This window comes from Phalacrocorax carbo, chromosome 2, assembly GCF_963921805.1.
Source record: "Phalacrocorax carbo chromosome 2, bPhaCar2.1, whole genome shotgun sequence".
In the NCBI taxonomy this organism is placed as follows: Eukaryota; Metazoa; Chordata; class Aves; order Suliformes; family Phalacrocoracidae; genus Phalacrocorax; species Phalacrocorax carbo.
In genome coordinates, this window is record NC_087514.1 from 85598743 (window position 1) to 85617978 (window position 19236).

At 37.3% G+C, this 19236-nt stretch overlaps 1 protein-coding gene across 4 annotated transcripts in view; it reads right to left on the minus strand.

The window, feature by feature from the left end:
- The window catches only part of CDH12 (cadherin 12), a 591360-nt gene that overhangs the window by 154814 nt on the left and 417310 nt on the right, over nucleotides 1–19236 (minus strand). For all 4 annotated transcript variants that reach the window (XM_064443425.1, XM_064443423.1, XM_064443424.1 and 1 more), the window contains one exon: nucleotides 8264–8678. In XM_064443425.1, the coding sequence (XP_064299495.1) occupies nucleotides 8264–8494 (231 nt within the window). In that variant the 5' untranslated portion in view covers nucleotides 8495–8678. The remainder of the gene's footprint in view (nucleotides 1–8263; nucleotides 8679–19236) is intronic.

A 19236-nucleotide genomic window follows, 5' to 3' on the forward strand; every position in this document is an offset into this window, starting at 1 on the left:
CCCCTCATCCTTACACTACACACCCTGACAGAGTCCCTCTATATCTTTCCTGTAGGCCCCCTTTAAGTACTGGAAGGCCTCTGTAATGTCTCCCCAGAGCCTTCTCTTCAGTAAACAACCCCAACTCTCTCAGCCTGTCCTCACAGGAGAGGTGCTCCAGCCCTCTAATAATTTTCGTGTCCCCACTCTGGACTGGCTCCAACAGGTCCATGTCTCTGTTTGTGAGCAAAACAGAGGGACACAATCACCTCCCTCGACCTGCTGGCCACTCTTCTTTTGATGCAGCCCAGTATATGGTTGGCCTTCTGGGCTGAAAGCGCACATTGTTGGCTCATATTCAGTTTTTATCCACTGATCCCCCTGAGTCCTCCACAGGGCTGCTCTCAATTCATTCTCCACCCAGCCTGTATTTGTGCTTGGGATTGCCCTGACCCATGTGCAGGACCTTGCACTTGGCCTTGTTGAACTTCAGTTCACTTGTAATTGATGATCTAATGTTTCACTAGTTATAAATTCAGTCTTGAGTTGCTGATACACATAATGCATGTCTGTGTTTGATGTGAATATCAGAAACACTATCTCCACAGCTGCCAGGTGAGTCAGCAATTCTCAGCCAAACTACAGATTTAGATTAAACAAATTTAAAATTTTTAAATTCTCTTGGATTAAAAGAGAGCTTATGTTTTGGGTTGTCCATCCTTTAGAACACCCCAAAATGTTTTGTAAATCTTTTTTTAAACTATCTTTTCACATATTTCCTAGTTGAAATGGTCTTCATGACCAGATGAAGATATTTAAACAAAAACATTCCAGATAAAACTACAATAGATATATGGCTTTTCATTATATCAGTTTAATTTCTATGTCATTTGTATTTCTCCATCTGTGTTGACACCATAACCTTCAGACACATGCTAACACCATTAGCACCATCCACTCAGCTGTGTTCAGAGATCTTGTGAGAGCTGGTGACTTTATACTAACAGGACCATCTTCACAGGCCTTCAGTCTCCTACACTGATCACTGAATTCTTGGCCAATGAAGCCTGCTGAGTTTTAGAGTTTTAACTACTTCTATTTGTGACTTCCTTAGCAGTCCAGAACAATGACCACAACCTTTTACATCCCCTAAAATCTGTATTACAGCTCAAGAAGTTGATCCTTCTTTTTATATGGCGCTCTTAGTCCTGAACTCACTCTTTCTCCTCTCTCATGCAATTAATGAAAGCATAGTTCTCATCTTTGCTTCTTCTCCAAATACCTCATATAGTTTTTATAGATGCAAGAACTACAGGCAAAAGGTGCTGCTACCATCAGTATTTTGCTTTTAATTTTCCCACTATGAGCTACCTAGGTAAACCGATAAATAAGTGAAGCCATTGGACTGATGAGAAACGTTGTGTTGTATTGTCATGTGTACCACACATGACAATAAAACTAGGTCTTCATACATCTTGCAAAAGTAAACATTAAGTGCAAGTCTGCCTTGCTCATGAGAGTTTTGCATTTCCATGGTTCTACTTCCTTCTCACAATTTCATGTGCAACTGTCAAAATTGCTTTGTGCCTCACATACTTTATGCAATATACAGGATGCAAAGCTTTTAAAGTCATCACTTGTTTTCACCAGCCAGAATTGAGAGAGACAAAGGTCTCAGCTCAACACAGCAAGATGAGAAGTCTGGAGTTCTGCCCTCTGTTCTGACTCCTCTTACGCTTTTTTTACTGTTTCGTTTCTCATCATCAGTTTTCTTATCTGTAATAGATTGTGACAATGCTTTTACTTGAAAATGTGCATGGTATAAACAGAGTCAGTCAGTTTAGTAAGCCAGGCTAATGTGATCATGCCTGATCACGCTTTAAATTATCATCTAAGGACCAGTAAGGCCCAACAAGAATTTCACTATGGTATCTATAGACAGAGGAAGGTATATGAATTCATGTGGGATAAAATTGTACTGAAGAAGCTCATTCTTATAAATACTGTTTGGAAGATCTTTCGTATTAAAATCGTCCAGAAATGAGTAGCTGTAATGTCCTGCATCATGGGATTCAATTAACACATTACTATCAGTGGTCTCTGAAACAACTCTCATCTCCTTCAAGATAGCACTGTGCAAATGTCTAATGGAAATGATATACAGGTCTCTCTCTAGTATTATTACCTTAGTTGTGGGCATAGAATCTGATAAGCTAGGAAAACCCTTATGACAGCTTTAAATGAAATATTTTTGTGACCCTCTTTGCAGAAATTTAGTAGAAATATTTTTTCAAAAAAATCAGATTCATCAGGGTACAGTTATGAACAGAGACTTAAGCTTTTTTTTTTCTTCAGAGGGCAGTAGCTTTCAAATTCTCTGCATGTATTTCTTTTTCTTTAATTTCATTTTTTCTTTCCAGTTAACTCAGTGCTTGTGAATAACACCGGAAAGATAGCCACAGCACTGTAAATCTGTTTGTCTGAGAACAGGTTCTGCACAAACAGTGCAAAATTTCACAGAATCCCAGGCTGGAAGGGACCTCAGGGATTATCTAGTCCAACCTTTCTAGGAAGAACACAGTCTAGACAAGATGGCCCAGCACCCTGTCCAGATGACTCTTGAAAGTGACCAAGGTGGCCGAGTCAACCACTTCCCCGGAGAGATTATTCCAATGGTTGACTGTCCTCACCACGAAAAATTTTCCTCTCATGCCCATTTCCTTAATTTCCTATCATTTCCTTCACAGACTGCCCTGTTGTCATGGTTTAATCCAGCCAACAACCAAGCACCACACAGCCCCTTGCTCACTCCCTCCTGTTGGGGTGGGGGAGAGAATTGGAAGGGCAAAAGTAAGAAAACTCTTGGGATGAGATAAAAACAATTTAATAATGAAAATATAATATGACGAAATGAAAAGGAAAACAATGAGAGAGAGACAGAGGGGCAAAACCCAAGGAAAAAACAAATGATGCAACCACTCACCACCTGCCAACAGATGCCCAGCCAGTCCCTGAGCCACGATTGCTCCCACCCCACCCCAGTTAATATCCTGAGCATGATGTCATATGGTATGGAATATCCCTTTGGCCAGTTGGGGTCAGCTGTTGGGGCTGTGCCCCCTCCCCTCCCAACTTCTTGTGCACCGGGCAGATCATGGGAAGCTGGAAAAGTCCTTGACTAGTATAGGCACTACTTAGCAACAACCGAAACATCAGTGTGTTATCAACATTATTCTCATACTAAATCCAAAACATAGCACCATACCAGCTGCTAGGAAGAAAATTAACTCTATCCCAGATGAAACCATCCAGACACTCACCCAAGAGGGCAAATATCTGTAAAATCTGAGTCTGCATTCAGAAAGATGTGTTGATTTAATCCTGAGAAGGTGGTCAACATTAATTTCCTTATATTAAATACTATCCACTACAAAATGCATAAATGAGTTCTATGCTCATTTTTCAGATGCAAAGGGTAAAATATTAGGTTTCAGAAAAGCACTCTGGTCTGGTCAAAGATACAGAGCTCTGCTTCCTCCAGATCAGCACTGTTTCTGACTTGATATATGGTAAAACCTCTGAAGATGATGAGGTTTTCTCAGGACTGAGTCAGATGAAAAATACCTTATTGTTACATGCACCCTATGCTGCCATAGGCCAGTTGTGCCTATTACATTTTTTCAGCTGGTGGGGATCATAACAAAAAAAAATCTGTAGCAGTTTGTATGTAAGCATGTATAATGTAACAGAGATTTAAAGAACAAAATGTTGCAAAACATATAGGTTATTCATTAGCAAGGTAGTAGCTGGCAAGCTGAGAATATTTAGTTGTTGCACACTGGAAAACAGAAGAAAAATGGCTGTTACCTTGAAGAGGACTTCGCAATCTTTTCCTATGCACCCAGTCTGCGCTCAGTACAAATGGCTGCATGCCTGCCTCGTCAAGCTTGAGGACAGACAGCAAAAATCCTTACTAAGAGCAGCTGTGCAGGTGTACAACATGAGAAGATGTAATGCATTCATACACTAGGAATGCAAAGACACATATATAAATGGAAGCATGCTACATGTATAACAACTAAAAACTTTTGTTAATATTATCTTGATAATGAAGAATCTATACTGTTCTCATCTATTTTGTTCTCTTGAACTTTCATTTTATTATACTGCCTTTGCATGTGTCATGGTTTTAGCTGGGATAGAGTTAATTTTCTTCACTCTAGCTGGTATAGTGCTGTGCTTTGAAATTAGCATGGAAAACAAAACCCTGTTGAGATAACACACAGATGTTTAGGCTGTTGCTGGGCAGTGCTGATACTAGTCAAGGACTTGTCTAGCCTCCCATGCTCTGCTGGGTGCACAAGAAGCCGGGAGGGGAGGGGGCACAGCTGAGAGAGCGGATTCAAACTGACCAAAGGGATATTCCATATCGTGTAACGTCATGCCCAGTATGTTAACTGGGAGGAGCTGGCCAGGGGGAGGGAGGTGGCAATCGCGGCTCGGGGACAGACAGCGTCGGTCGGCGGGTGGTGAGCGGTTGTATCGTTTTGTGTTTCCGTGTTTTTTTTCCTGTTTTCCCTTTCCCTTCCTTTTCCCTTTTATTATATTAACATTATTGTCATTATTATCATAATCATTTATCATTATCATTTTACTGTAATCATTAAACTGTGCTTATCTCAACCCACAAGTTCTTTTGCTTGTCCGATTCTCTTCCCCATCCCACAGGGGTGTGGGGGGGGGAGCGAGCGGCTGCGTGGTGTTTAGTTGCCAGCTGAGGCTGAACCACGACAGCATGCCGCTATTGAAACACAACAATAAAGAAAGTTTACAGCAAGATTTATCATGTTCTGACAGGGTTGCACACCCTTGAGCTACCCCTGTGTAAGGTCAATTAAAACTGCTACCTTGTTAGTGGTTATGAACTGTGTTGGGACATGGCCATGTTTGAGGATCTTACACTCTGATGACTTCTATCACTATTTAGTGAGGACTGAGCTTTGGCACAAAAAAAGAATAATGAACTTTTTTATCTTAATCCACACATGTGCTATTCTGCATGGCCTTCTGGAACTTCACAGTACCAGGAAAACACATGAAGCACAGCAAAGTAGGTACACGAGCAAGCCTTATTTTACAGCAAGACTTCTAGCATCCCTTCAATTTTCATGGGTCACATGGCAACAACATATTCCAATTTTGCTTTTTAGCCTTGGTCTGCTTACATGGATCTCTACTAAAGGGGCTATCTTTTGTTTGGTAATCTGATGGATTTTTATGGCCCTTCTACATTACACAAGCAAAGGATTTCTAAACTTTGATTTAATATTCAGTTTGAATGGCTTTTAATGTGTCAACATGAAGCACTATTCCAAGGTCTCTAACTCTGAGATAGACTAATCCCCATCAGTTTTGAAACTATATTTTGATTTGCAACCTGACACTTCTTGAGATAGTCTTCTAAAAACAGACATAAAAGGAATTAAGTGCTTTGGCCGATAACAGCTGACATTATTGCTGTAAATCTGTGTTGTCTTACAGGTGGCTTCCAAAATTAACTAGTCACCCCTATCTGTTTAGTGAAATTGTCAGCTGATTTAATAGACACATTAAACTCCTATTTATAAATTACTCTGACATTATTAGTGCAGCAGTTCTATGAGAAGTAATATAAATGCCAATGCACATCTGACTATATTGTGTCTGGCTACGATGGCTGGAAGAAGAAGATAAAAACCCTGTGATTTCAGGTCACATAAAATATCCTGCACTTTACAATATACTTAATATCTTTATTAATATTAATACTTTAAAATATAGCACAATAGTTATTATAAAAGATAATTACTTTGAAAATATATGATTTTGGAATAAAGCTAAATTAAGGTAAATATAAACCAAATTTATTTCTGCAATCAATCAAGAACTCAAGTGCAATTCATACCTTAAAAGTTTTTTGTGATTTAAAAAAATTACATAAGATCTAAAGATATTGACTAGCCACCATTGAGTGTATTTCTGTATGTTGACAATGGTTTGAATTTATATTAAACATGGCTTTCACTATCTGGATTTGAAAGCACAATTTCTCTAAATTCTACCTTCTTTGAGAGCTTCTGCAAAAAATAAGGGGAAAACACTAACATCTCCATCTTGGGTTGTGTTTTTGGTTTTTTTGTTGTTGTTTGGTTGGTTTTTTTTTAAGAGATTAGGCAAAGAAGACAAAGAAGGCAAAAATTAGCAGGTTCTTTTTTCAGTATATTGAAGCAAACAGTTAATATAAATAAAATAAGTAATAATAAACATGGAAAGGATGCTTAGCAGGTAATAAAGATTGAAAAAATTATCATCTGCAATGAATTGCATTATTCTTGAAGCAGATTTTTTTACTTAATATTACAGATGTATTAATTAAACATCCTAATTTGCTTTGTGTTTTACCACCAAGATCCTTCCATATTTTATTTTATTTATTAGGTAACATTGGTGTATGATATCCTGTCAAGAAATATCACTATTGTGTGTGCTACACTGCAATTAGATCTTTCCTCATATTTGAAAATTGTCTTTTCCACAACTTGTAACAGTTAAAAAAATGTCTTAAGAGTTAAAAACATGCCAGCTAATTTTGTGATGTGATAAGTGTTTCTTTTAATTAAAATAACCCATTAGTTCTGAAGTTGTTTATAAGCTTAAATTCAAATGTATTGATAATAGTCAATTTTGTGCAAAATTAATATTAATTTTGGCAGCTTAGAACTGACCCTAAATGACTACCCAGACTATCTTACATAAAGGAATAAAGACTAATGAATTACAGTGGTGCAGCAATAACTTCTCTGTCTTCTGAGGTAAAAAGCACAAGCAATCTCATTGCCTGTGCTATAGCATCTAATGTGATTAGAATCCTCGTTTGCATCTTTAGCAAGCGACCAGAACAAAGATACATGTTAGAGACAGTGTAATTTGTATCAACCAGATGTCACAAAGATGCACCTTTTCATTATGTGTTTCCCCTCTCTTCAGACTGTAAAACAAACTCATTATCTTTGTGATATAAACATACTGCTTTGTAAATTGTTTTGACTAGTATGTTTTAGTGCTTAACACTGATGCCTACATATGTAATAACCAAGTACATTTTTGGCTGGTTTGTCAAATCATCTAGTGAACCACATGTAGTCTTTTGATGTTTTATTTCTACACCCTCTTTCAGAATAGTTTCCTGGAAGGGTCGGAAGGAAAATTAATTTCTGTGAATTTTATTTGTATTTAGAAAAACCCCCTACATTCCCAGCTTTTACATTAAAAATGTTAAAACATGGTGTTAAGGTAAGCATGATGCCTCATTTTTATGGTAGGTGAATTTGAACCTCACTGTCTAGGGAAGTGGACTTGGGGACCCAGGAAATGAATCCTTGACCTCTTAGTTTCACTGAGTAAGGGACTTTACTTAAACTGAAAATTATATATGGCATACAATTATATACTGTGCTACTATTTTTTTCAGGTCTTATTTCCAGCTTTCCATTCTGAAAACTCTATTGTCTAAATTCACCCCCTACACGCCTCAAACAGCTGGCTATGAAATTACTTATGCCCTGTTACAGAAACAGTGGTCATATAATGAGAAAGAATTGCATAAATTCTCTGCATGTGTGGGTGTGCGTGTCTGCACACAGTGTATAAAAGCTATAATGCAAGAGTTTGAATTATGAAGCAATAAAACATATTAGAAATACTTGAAAACAATCTGAACAATCAGAAATAAAGGCAAATTATACTGAGACAAGATAACAGAGCAAAAAGCAAGAATCTTCTCTAGTTGAAAACTGACTTGGAGCAACCATACCAATCACAGAAACGACTGTGCGTTCTGGGCTAGAGATTTCTGGTTTAAATCTTATCTCTGATATCAGTCTGACATTCATTGCTAAAAATCAAGTGTGCTATTGCGGTAGATTCAATTACAGTTAGCTGTGCACCACAAACTTACCTCAGAACCCGCCCCCCCCCCCCCCTTTTTTTTTTTCTTTATTCCAAATCCAAGGATAAGGAAATAAGACAAACATACACAGGTAGAAAGTAAATGTTATAAACTTGTGCACTAAAAATAATAATGTCTATAGTGGCTATACGACAGGGCGAATGGTGAAGGGAATGAACTGAGGGAACTACTGCCAGCTGAAGAAGGTTTGGTCCACCAGAAACAAGTACACATTTATAGCACTTTTTACTATTTGTCAGTGTCATTTCAACTTTTAAAGAAAGAGTGAAAAATTACCTTTCCCACATACTGAGGTTCAGAGCCCATGTACTCCTCCAGCACAAAAAATTGATTCCACACCCAGCCACGTTTGACTCGCTGGGCAGATGACCTCCTCCCTGGCACTGGGACAACATTCTCTGTTGGCTCTGCTTCTAAAGTCTGTTGTGGTTGTGGATGCAGTGGCGTTAGGAGACCTCCATCAAACAGGACCCAGAGAAGCAGGGATAAGCAGTTCCTTGTAAGCATTGGCAACGGCTTCCCTACAGCAAGTAATAAAACTCCAGCACTTAATGCAGAGCAGAGGAATCCAAGTTTGAGGTGTCTGTGGCCTCCACCACTTAGCTTCTGATTTTATTGCGGAAATGCTAATGCAGGCATTAATCCTTCTGATGACAAGGTTTTTGCCACATTAAATTCCATCTAAAGGGACCTATAAAAGAGATTTACATGGCAACATCAGATTACATAAAATTACATTGAAGCGTTCATCAAAATTCTCACAGTTAGTTTCTAGAGACAGAGAAAAAGATTAGGAATCACAGTTTTAAAAGAGATTGCTATTTTGACTGTAGCACTGAGCTGCTCTAGAACTTTGTACTGTTATTACAGGAACAGGTCATTCTTGCTCTGCTTAGCATTACCTTTGTGCCTGTCTGAGGACATGCCCATAGCCTTTGCTTTGTGACCCAGTTATCAGGCAAACTGGTTACACATTAGTGATGTCAAAAATATTTCCACCAGGTTTACACAAAATTTACTGGGGAAGAGGTGACCTACTCTTCCATCCTACTGTGCAGAGCAGGAATGCTTTGCTTGTTGTCTCTGCCAAAAAAGCATCTTGGAAGCATCCCCTTCTGTCTGTGGGTGGACTTGGACAAAGTTTTTACTGAACCTTGGACTCCAGGGGATAGACTTGTATAAATTCTATGGGAAATAAAAAATGGGAAACAATGCCCATACAGCTAAATACTACAAAGCTGCCAACACACAATATGAAGTCTATGACTGGCATCCTCTTCCCACAACAAGCCTTGTATCAAAATGATAGCTGTGTTGTTCTTCAGGACTACAGTAAAGCACATTAAAATTGCAGTCCTGATATATGGAGAAAATGATAGAACTGCAGTCAGTGTAGAAAATGAAACAACACAGAAGCCAGTAAGATAAGACTGTGATATTCATTTCTACTGACAAATGCCAGGTACACAGGTTAAAAATAAATCAGTGCTAACTAACTACAGGACTGAGACAGAACTATCATGTCAAGGTGACAATTAAAACTGTGGTGATCCTTGTAGCAGCCAAATGCCATCAGCAAGGAAGAAAAAAAAAATCCTAAAGGAATTGTTATGCTCTCACATTGCTCTGTTTATACCAGCACAGACCCTTTTAACAGAAAGGCAGATAGGAAAATAGACTGTGTTTTCTAGCCACAGTATAATAAACAGTGGTGCTTTCTTTTTGTATTTATGAAAAGTTCTGATTTATTGCCTGCAATTAATAAAATGCCATTGATAAATGACTTAAGTATATAAAAATTAGGGATGCAAATATTTAAATATTATGGAGTATGAATCAAGTTCAATAAAATGTAGTTCTAGCTGTCAGTTACAACTTTGAGCCAAATTCAGCATCAATAAAAACTGGTGAAAATGAGCACTCACACCATCGAAAAATGCTGTGACCCAGGCCCCAACAAAAACACTGTGAAGACTGCTAAATCTATGGAACCTGTGCTGAAACAAATGGAGCTCTCCTAGAATTTAGAATTAGACAATAAACAATGACACAATCACACATCTACATGAATTTTCAGGTGGGCAGCAGTAAGTACTGAGGCAACATGAACACTTTAGTGTTTATTTTTCTTGCTCTTTCTTTTAATACAGAGAATGGGTCAATGGCTTTCTTGAAGCTATCCTTGACTATGCCAGCCCTGATGCAGGTGTTAAAACTGAACTCTTATACTTTCGTAAGGTCCAGGACATCTGTTTAATGAATGCGCTTTCCCTTTCGTGGCTCTTCTTCATTAGGGGTGGATGACTGGCAGGCTGCATGTTACACTAACTTGAATAGAAGGGGATCAAAGTTGTTTTCTGACAACTAACATTTCCATAAACCACAGTTCTATGCTAACAAATTTTAAATTCTACTGTAGATTGAAGACTTAAGAATAAATTAATAATCTTGTCTCATTAAGACCTACAACCTAGGAATGAAGTGCCAGCCTACTCCACAGCCTGCTGGTTGTCAGGTACAAGAAATACTGCTTACAAGATTTAAGATGGATGCATTTTACATTTTAAAAACAAAAATACAATTTATATCACAATGGAATTCACCACTTTGTTAGGGCCATATTGTGTCATTGATTTTTAAGCAGGAATTTTTACCAAATCAATAAAGAGCTCGGCTTAAAAATCAATGACACGATATGGACTTCAGAAAAGAAAAAACAGTGATCTAACCATATATATTTTTCATTTTCAAACACTGTTAAAGGTTATATTTTACTTATGAATAATATTATTATTATCCATTACAATAGATAAAATATTTTTTTATTTGTTAGGTACGTGCTGAAGCATCTAAATAGAAAGAATTTATAATTGGGAGCCTGGAAAACCTAACAAGTTTTGAAGAAGGGATAAAAAACACCCTAGAAAAATAACTGCACTTCCTATCCTAAATTTAAGGCAAGATTTTCTGTTCTGATTAGAAAGGCTATGTTTTAGGTCTTAATAAAAAAGAAAGCAAAAAATGTGGTGAAAAGGTATCTAGTTCAAGCGAGTGTTTTAATTCTACCTTCAGAAAGGATTAAAAATGAGGGAAGAAATCCTATCTGTTCATGATCCTTTTAAAAATTTTTTTTTTATAAGTTGTGCTCAAGTAATTTCAATTTTTTTCATCTAGAGCAAAATATTCCTAGGTACAATGGGTACAAACTTCCCATTTCGATTATCATTTGTATTCTGTGGATTTTATTCCAGCAAAGAAACTTTAAGGCAAGATTCTACCACACTAGAGAGCTGCACTCAATATTAATGTATTTGGTTTGTATTTCTAGTAGCAGCCTTTGTTATTTAACAGCTCACATGACTTTTTGTGCTTCTCTCTTCTATTCATTCAATGGTATACAACATCAGGTTCAGACTACGTTCATCCATAATTCAGTTCCAAGACTTCCAAACTCCCGTGCCTCTCTTGATCCATGGCAGCAGGGTGCATGCCTAGTTTTTTGGGCAAAATCATAGTAACATGAAATGTGGGGGTGGGGGGGGAAACCCCAAACAAACAAAGAACTCAAACTATCCTTTTGAATTGCACATCCGTAGATGGAAATAAACAACATAAAAATGTGGTGGGAAGTGGGATAGTCTGCACTGCTTCACAAACCCCAATATCACACTGTATTCAATTTAACTGCTATAGCACTGCTCTTTGCTGAGGAGGCTCCGTACATTACAGTTCTCCCAGCAGAGCTCTGCCTCCGGCCACGTCTCTCAGTCAGGGAGCTTTTAAAATGTTATACAGCACCAAAAGTAATGCAAAGAGATTGAAGGACTTCAGTGAAATTCCCCCTTGGCTGGAAGGTTAGTAACCAAGCGCAAAACACAGAACACATTAACCCTTTCTCTGTCGGTCTCCCAGACTGCCTTCCAGAACATGTGCTGCAGAGTCAGGAAAGAGCAGTACTAGCACTTGCTCCATTCCGTACAGCTTCAAAAAGCTGATGAATAAGAGGGTTAGAGAAAAATGGGTGACTAGTAGGTGTTGCAGTACAGGATTGCAGCACAGACACCCTCATCAGCTGCAAGACAGTTCACCATGAAGAATTTTCTTTTTTTAAATTTAAAGCTCAGCACTTAGAAGGGCAAAAATTGAGAATCCAGTATTTTGACACTCAAAAGAACCACTCCAGCTTACTGCTGTGTAACACTTGCGCAGTAGGAAACTGAGACAGAGGGTCTCCCACTGCTGGCACTTCTTCCCCAGCATTTCACTGCTGGCTTTAGAGGAACCCTGGTGGAAGTGGCCTGACAGAATATATTTAATAACACAGCTGAAACTTGTGCAACAATTCAAAGGCTAAGACTGATATTTCTTTTAGTCTGTGTTTATTGGTTTGCATTTTCTTTTTAAGCTAAATGTTGGTCTTCTAGCCAGGATGCCTAAACCTGTTTTGGTGCTTTTACATTGTCATATGCTCCTTAGACATTTAAATTTAGCACTCTCATATACCCCTGCCTGGGAAAGTGCTATGAGGGCTAGGAGATAAGGATTTAGAAATCCAATCAGAACATTTGGCCATAAGTAAGGTACTATATTTTCTAAATTCTTTAAAGAATTATTTCCTCTGATGCTCATAAAGAGATACTTTAGTAAGATAGTAGTGCACAGACATGCACTCCCAATACATCTCTTTCCCATATAATATGAAAGTACAGAAGGCCAGAATTTTCTTAGATCTTGCTTTTTTTTCAAGATTAGCTATTGCTAGTCATTTCTTCAGACAATCTTATATGGATTTAAGTACCATTATGTGCAACTTAATTAACCCATGAAGAGAGCTACAGAGGGAGAACCTGTATGAACTTACCCCCACACATGCTTTTATACACTGAGATTACATTTTTCATTTGCCCAGTTTGAAAAAGTGACACAGCAGCAAGCATGGACAATCTGTTAAAACATGATAATTAAGAATACTTGATTTTATTTACTTTGTCCCCAAAACTATAGGCTTCGAAACTCATGAACTGCAAACAATGATTTAAATATCATTGCTAAGATTATTTCTTGAGAATAAAAACATACAGCATAAATGGTGCTCCTTCAAGAATTTTGATACTGACCTGCATTATACTGACATTAATCTAAACACCCTGAGCAAAATAATGTTCGGAATAGCAAAGCTGAGGCATGCGATTACTGCTGCAATAACCCTTAATCAAAGAAAGCCATGGCACTGCAGACACAAATCACATCACCAAGCTTGGCAAAGGTTATCCCTTCTGGAGAGAACAGCCATACATCCTCTGCAGTCACTAATATGAACATAAGGTCTGATTTAGAGAACTCTTTGAAAGAAAACTCTAAATAATCAAATGATCTTTGATCTTGTCGTGGTTCAATATCAGCAGGCAGCTCAGCTCCACCCAGATGCTTGTTCATTCCCCTTGCAGTGGGATGGGGAAGAGAATAAGAAGGGTAAAAGTGATAAAGCTCATGGGTTGAGATAAAGACAGTTTAATATGGAAAGTAAAATCTGCATGTGCAAGCAAAGCAAAATAAGAGGTTCAATCACTACTTCCCATCGGCAGGGAGGTGTTCAGCCATCCCCAGGAAAGCAGGGATCCATCATGCACAATGGTTACTTGGGAAGACAAATACCATAACTCCAAACGCTCTTCCTTTCCTATTCTCCCCCCCCCCAGGTTTATATGCTGAGCATGACATCATATGTTATGGAACATCCCATTGGTCAGTTGGCATCAGCTGCCCCAGCTGTGTCCCCTCCCAGCTTCTTGGGCACCCCAGCCTACTCGCTGATGGGACAATGTGAGGAGCAGAAAAAGCCTTGACTCTGCGTAAGCACTGCTCAGCAATAACTAAAACATTCCTGTGTTATCAACACCATTTCCAGCACAAATCCAAAACGCAGCCCTATGGTAGCCACTAGAAGAAAATTAACTCCATCCCAGCCAAAACCAGTGCAGATCTGTATGAAGTATCTAGTTGGATCAGGCTGCATAAATGCTACTGTCACATGCAGACAAGCAAGAAACACTAAAGCTCCATGAAGCACTCAAAACTGCCTTCAGTCCAGCAAAGCTGATAATTGTACCTCTGTGAATGGAGGCATATTGCTAACTGAGAAGGTATCCATTATGCACTGATAGGGGGAACATTTCTGCAGCCACTTTAATCATAAATCTATCAGCATAGAGAATACTTTTGCTTACGTGAAACAACAGCTAATGTAAAGCAACCCTCTTGTTACCCGTAAAGAGGTTTGAAAAAACTTGGCGACAGTACTGTAACATGGTTGATCCATGCCAGATGGAAAGCCAGCTAAGATCTATAACTGTGGATATGCTGTAATAACTGACTGTCTAACCTCGCGTTTCTGCAATTTCTTGAAATAAGAAAATACAACAACAGAAAAAAAGTCTATGCTGTCAGTATCTATTAAAATTAACTGCTAAAGCATTTAAGATGATATATCTTGTGGTTAAAGGAACTGTAAAAGGATATGGAAAACCTCAGGTCATCTCTCACCTTGATAAGTTTTCTTTCTCTGACCTTAGGCAAATCAGTTAGGCTGATATTCTCAAAGGTATTTAGTTAAAGATCTACCATTTGATTAGACTATTGATGTCCATATATCTTTGTGAGTTTGACTTCCTTGAGCTCACAACCTATCTAGACACCTTGGAAATAAGAGTAATTCTTCCCTTTTCCCACCATTCTTTCACCTTGTCTTTTTTAGTTAGGAATTAAACCCATTTGGCAAGTGTAAGATCTGGAATACATGCCAGATGACTGTCATGGGGTAGAAAAAAATTTGGTGTTTCTATCTGCTAAGAAAACATCTGACTTGCTGGGATCTTAGCATGACCATAACAGTTATACCTTTATCTCACTGTGTGTGGGACACAACAAGCTGTAGAAACCTAGAATGGCTCTCTAGTTATATAGATCGACCCCTCATGTAGTTGAACACCTGAATCACAGTCCCTGCTTCAGTGGTGGTTTATATGAAGTTGATGATGAACAGGAGGAACAGAAAACCAATGCTCTGTGTCAATCCCAAATATTCTGTAGCTTAGTAATGAGAGGACTCCAATAAACTGTGATAAATATGGGTAGAAAATACACAAATAGAAGACAAATCTTGTTATTTCTGGAAGATATATGTCATCATCTGGAGGAGAACTGCATTGACTGAACGACTGGACAACAAGCAGATGATGGCCTTTCTCCTGCAATAAGGTGACTTTAGCTCTCCTTTTGTTAAATTCTATTAAAAAAGCCTCCAATTCCTAATATTTCATGTCAAATATTTTGTTTGATATAAAGTTGCTGATTATTCAGCTGGGCAAGAAAACATCAGTTTTATTAAGGCCATGATTTTTAGATTTGACTGCCAAGGCCACCCCCTCTCTCTACAATGGTTATTTGCAGAACTGTATTCTCTATGCTGATTTAAGAGTTCAATTCTAATGTCATTTATGCCTATAGATATCAGGAGGGATACTAATATGAATCTGGAATACTCTATTGAGCTTTTACTGGCATAAAGCCAAAGTGAGATGATAATTATATTCCTGAACTTCAAGTATGACTGTCCTTGTAGTACATTCATAGAAGGTTGCCACAAAGACTTATTACAGCACAAAATACGTGATCTACCAGTATCCAATAAACATATTTATGAAGTGCCTAACATTGGAGAGGAGTTTAATTATGTTTGGCATTTCTAAACACTACAATAATAAACATATTATAGCTCCATAGACATGCTTTAATAACCAGCTTTCTAACACGTAAAAAAGTGATTACTTAAGAGTTTAGTAACCTAACAAAATCAGATGACACAAACTTCCAAAACAATGTGTAGCTGTACAATGCTGAGGGTTATAGAAAGTGTAATGAAAAAAAAAAAAGGCAATATAAAATATTTTGTGTGAGTGCAAAACAATGAACTGGTTCTATATACAGCTATTTATACGTATTGTATCAGCTGTCATCATTATCAATACTTAGAGGAGAACATTTATGACTTAAATCTAAACCACTGAATCATCATCCTCTACATGGGAAATTATCATGTCTGACTTACAAACATGCATAAGAATATCAGGGAGATAACTGCTAAAAAAAAACCAACAAAGACTGAAAACTGAAACTTTCGTTATAAATATGAAAATACATCAGTCAATGCACAAGGCTCCACAGTTCATTTAACTCTTGAAAGTTAACTCAGGTAAAATGAAATTTTCACTACAGGTTAAAACTGAACGTTTATTTCAGTGACATCCAAATCCGGGCCAGTACTACTCTGTAAATATACAATGCAGCTCTACTGTTTAGTCATCAGTTAAAATTAAGAAACAAAATGCCTCAGAACAGCACATGGTTCCCTTTACTTGAGGAAGTTAGTCAGATGATGAGATAACATCATCAATTTTATGTTTATTCTGCCTTGTATCATGTTAAGTTCATCTTGTCTCAGAAAAGTACTATGGTGAACCTATACCTATTTTTTCAATGATCTAGAATCTTTATTTTTGATAAATTACAAACATTTTCATTTCTGTTAGGAATATGTCAATGTCAAAGCATGGACAATCAGGAAACTATCCTTAATTCTACTCTCCTATGGTTTTTTTTTTTAATTAATACATGAGATGGAGGAAAGGAGAGAAGGCAAACAGCTCAAAACCTTTCAACACATTCGCAATGTATGTAAGAGAAAAATTGATAAATCTCACACTGCAACTCAAATATTTTTATAATTTTGTAGGTAACACGGGATATAAAAATGAATGTGAGCACATTTTAATGTGCTCTGTAACATACTATTTTGTTATTCCTTAGGGTGTTTCTGTTTTTCCCAACCTGTCAAGAATTCTATCAATTATTCCAGATTGCTAACATACTTTAGTTAAGATCCCATTATTAAAAGACTCTGCTACTGGTGAGACTCTGAGTATAATAAATTTGATATAATCCATGAGTTTCTTGTGTTAGAAGGACTACATAAATATATAACTAAATTACATAACTAACACAGGGATAAATATTTTAAAATGAGTCCTTGCAGGCATTTGCTTGTGTATGGTGTATATAACGGCAAAATTATTGCTTAATACAAACTTGGTGTATAACCTTAGATATTTAAAATTGAAAAAATAGGTCTCCTATGGTCAGTTATTGTGATTTGGATAAAATAGATTTAACTGCCTCTGTCTCCCTCACCATAGTATTAAGAAGTATTTAATCTTTAATATTCTTTTCCATAATACATCATGGAAATCCATAGCTTGACTTGTACTTTCAGCCCAACTTACATTTTTGGTCTTCTGAAACGTTAATAGATTTGCGCTAACAGAACTGAATTATGTAATTTCAGAAGATGATACCCTCCTCAGAAAAAAATGACAGACAGCAGCTTTGCCCAACAAGTGTCAAGCCATTAATCTTGTGAATATTAACAGGTAGTCCCAGAGACAATGAGAGTGAGGGATAACCCACCAATTTTCTTAACTGTGAGAACATCCAATTCAGGATTCTCAATATCCTGGAATCACCAAGTTTACACTGGGCTTACTCCAATGCTCAACAGCAAATAACTCTTATGATTAATAATTTATCTCTTCACAACTAATTTTGACTTGTACTCACCCTACCTACATATGTTCTGTTAGGACCTGCAGCTGTAGTGAGCCTATGACTCTTTTCTGATGATTGATAAACTAACAAAAAAATCCTTCATGGGTATTAAAACAACAGAAGTAGTAACTTTAGGGCTTCTATTTCTATTCTTTAGAACAGTTTTCTTTGTTTTGCCCACCATTACAGCAAAGGAATATAAGGCCATCACATTGACTGAGGCAGGCTCTAGTTAGACTGACAACAATTGTTCTAACTAGAGACTACAGCCATCTATAATAACTTCAGCCAAAGTAATCCTCATTTGTTTTTTGTTGTTCAGAACCAGACGTGTTTCATGAAAACTCACCAGGTATTGAGATATCTGTGAATACCTACTCTCTTCTCAAGAAACTTTTCACTCAAGTAAAACCTTCCACTCTCCAGTCAATGCAGAATTGTTCCCAACCTAAGTCTGCGATTAAACTCAGGGATGTTAAAAGCAACCATGAGGCATTTTGTGTGCAGTCTCTAGAACAAATAAAACAATATTGTTTCCTGACTTTCATCTTTATAGATTCTCATACCTCTCATGTGAGACTGTTCATTTCCCAAATTCAAGTCTAATGAATTGAGTAATTTCATAACAGAAGCCTGCTGTGAATTTCAGCAACTAAGGACCAATGCAGACAATAGATTAGGTGGTGCAGGAAGAAATAGGGGGCTTATTTCAGTGACACTTACTACTGCAGCCCTGTCTGTCTTGTCCAGAGAAATGAATGCAAATCTTATTTGTGAAAATAATTTTCCTTTCAGTTACTTTCCTACCCTTCTAAATTTTAAAATAAAAGCACAAGATAATAATATATTAAAAGAAAGACAGGTCTTGTCATCTGTATAACACTCACGCTCAGCAACATAAATTATTGGAGGCTTCCTTTCACTGACCCCCTTTTTCCCTGTATGGTACACAGGTAGGCCTCTATTAACTGGTGTGAATATATTTTCATAATTTCAGTCACACAAGTATCTGTTTTAACGTAATAAAATAAAGGCAAGTATTCTTTTGTCTCCAATTTGATGTTCATACATATATGACCCACCTCCCAGCATTACAAAAAGTAAAGGAAATACACAACTTTCAATGTGAAATAAAAAAATAGTCTATCTTTGAAAGCTTATTTAAAATTAAAAAAAAAAACCCAACATTTTTTGGAAACAAAAATGTCCTTAAAGAGACATAAGCTATTTTCAGTTAGCACTGATTTAGATTAGAATAGAAACCATATCATCTTATTATGTTTTTCTGCTAACACCCTGCTTTGAATTATTTTACTACTCAAATAAAACAGTATTAACTAAAATAAAGCACATATTTGTAAAAACTATTACACCCAATATCCTCAAACTGCAGTGTGGTTTTTTTTCTATTTGTAATTTAAGCAAAGTTTTTCCCTTGCTTTTTTTCTGAGTTCTGTATTAGGTTTGCATGGCAAGGTTTTGGTAGTGGGGTGGTGGGGTGGCTACAGGGGTGGCTTCTGTAGGAAGCTGCTAGAAGCTTCCCTATGTCCAACAGAGCCAATGCCAGCTGGCTTCAAGATGGACCCACC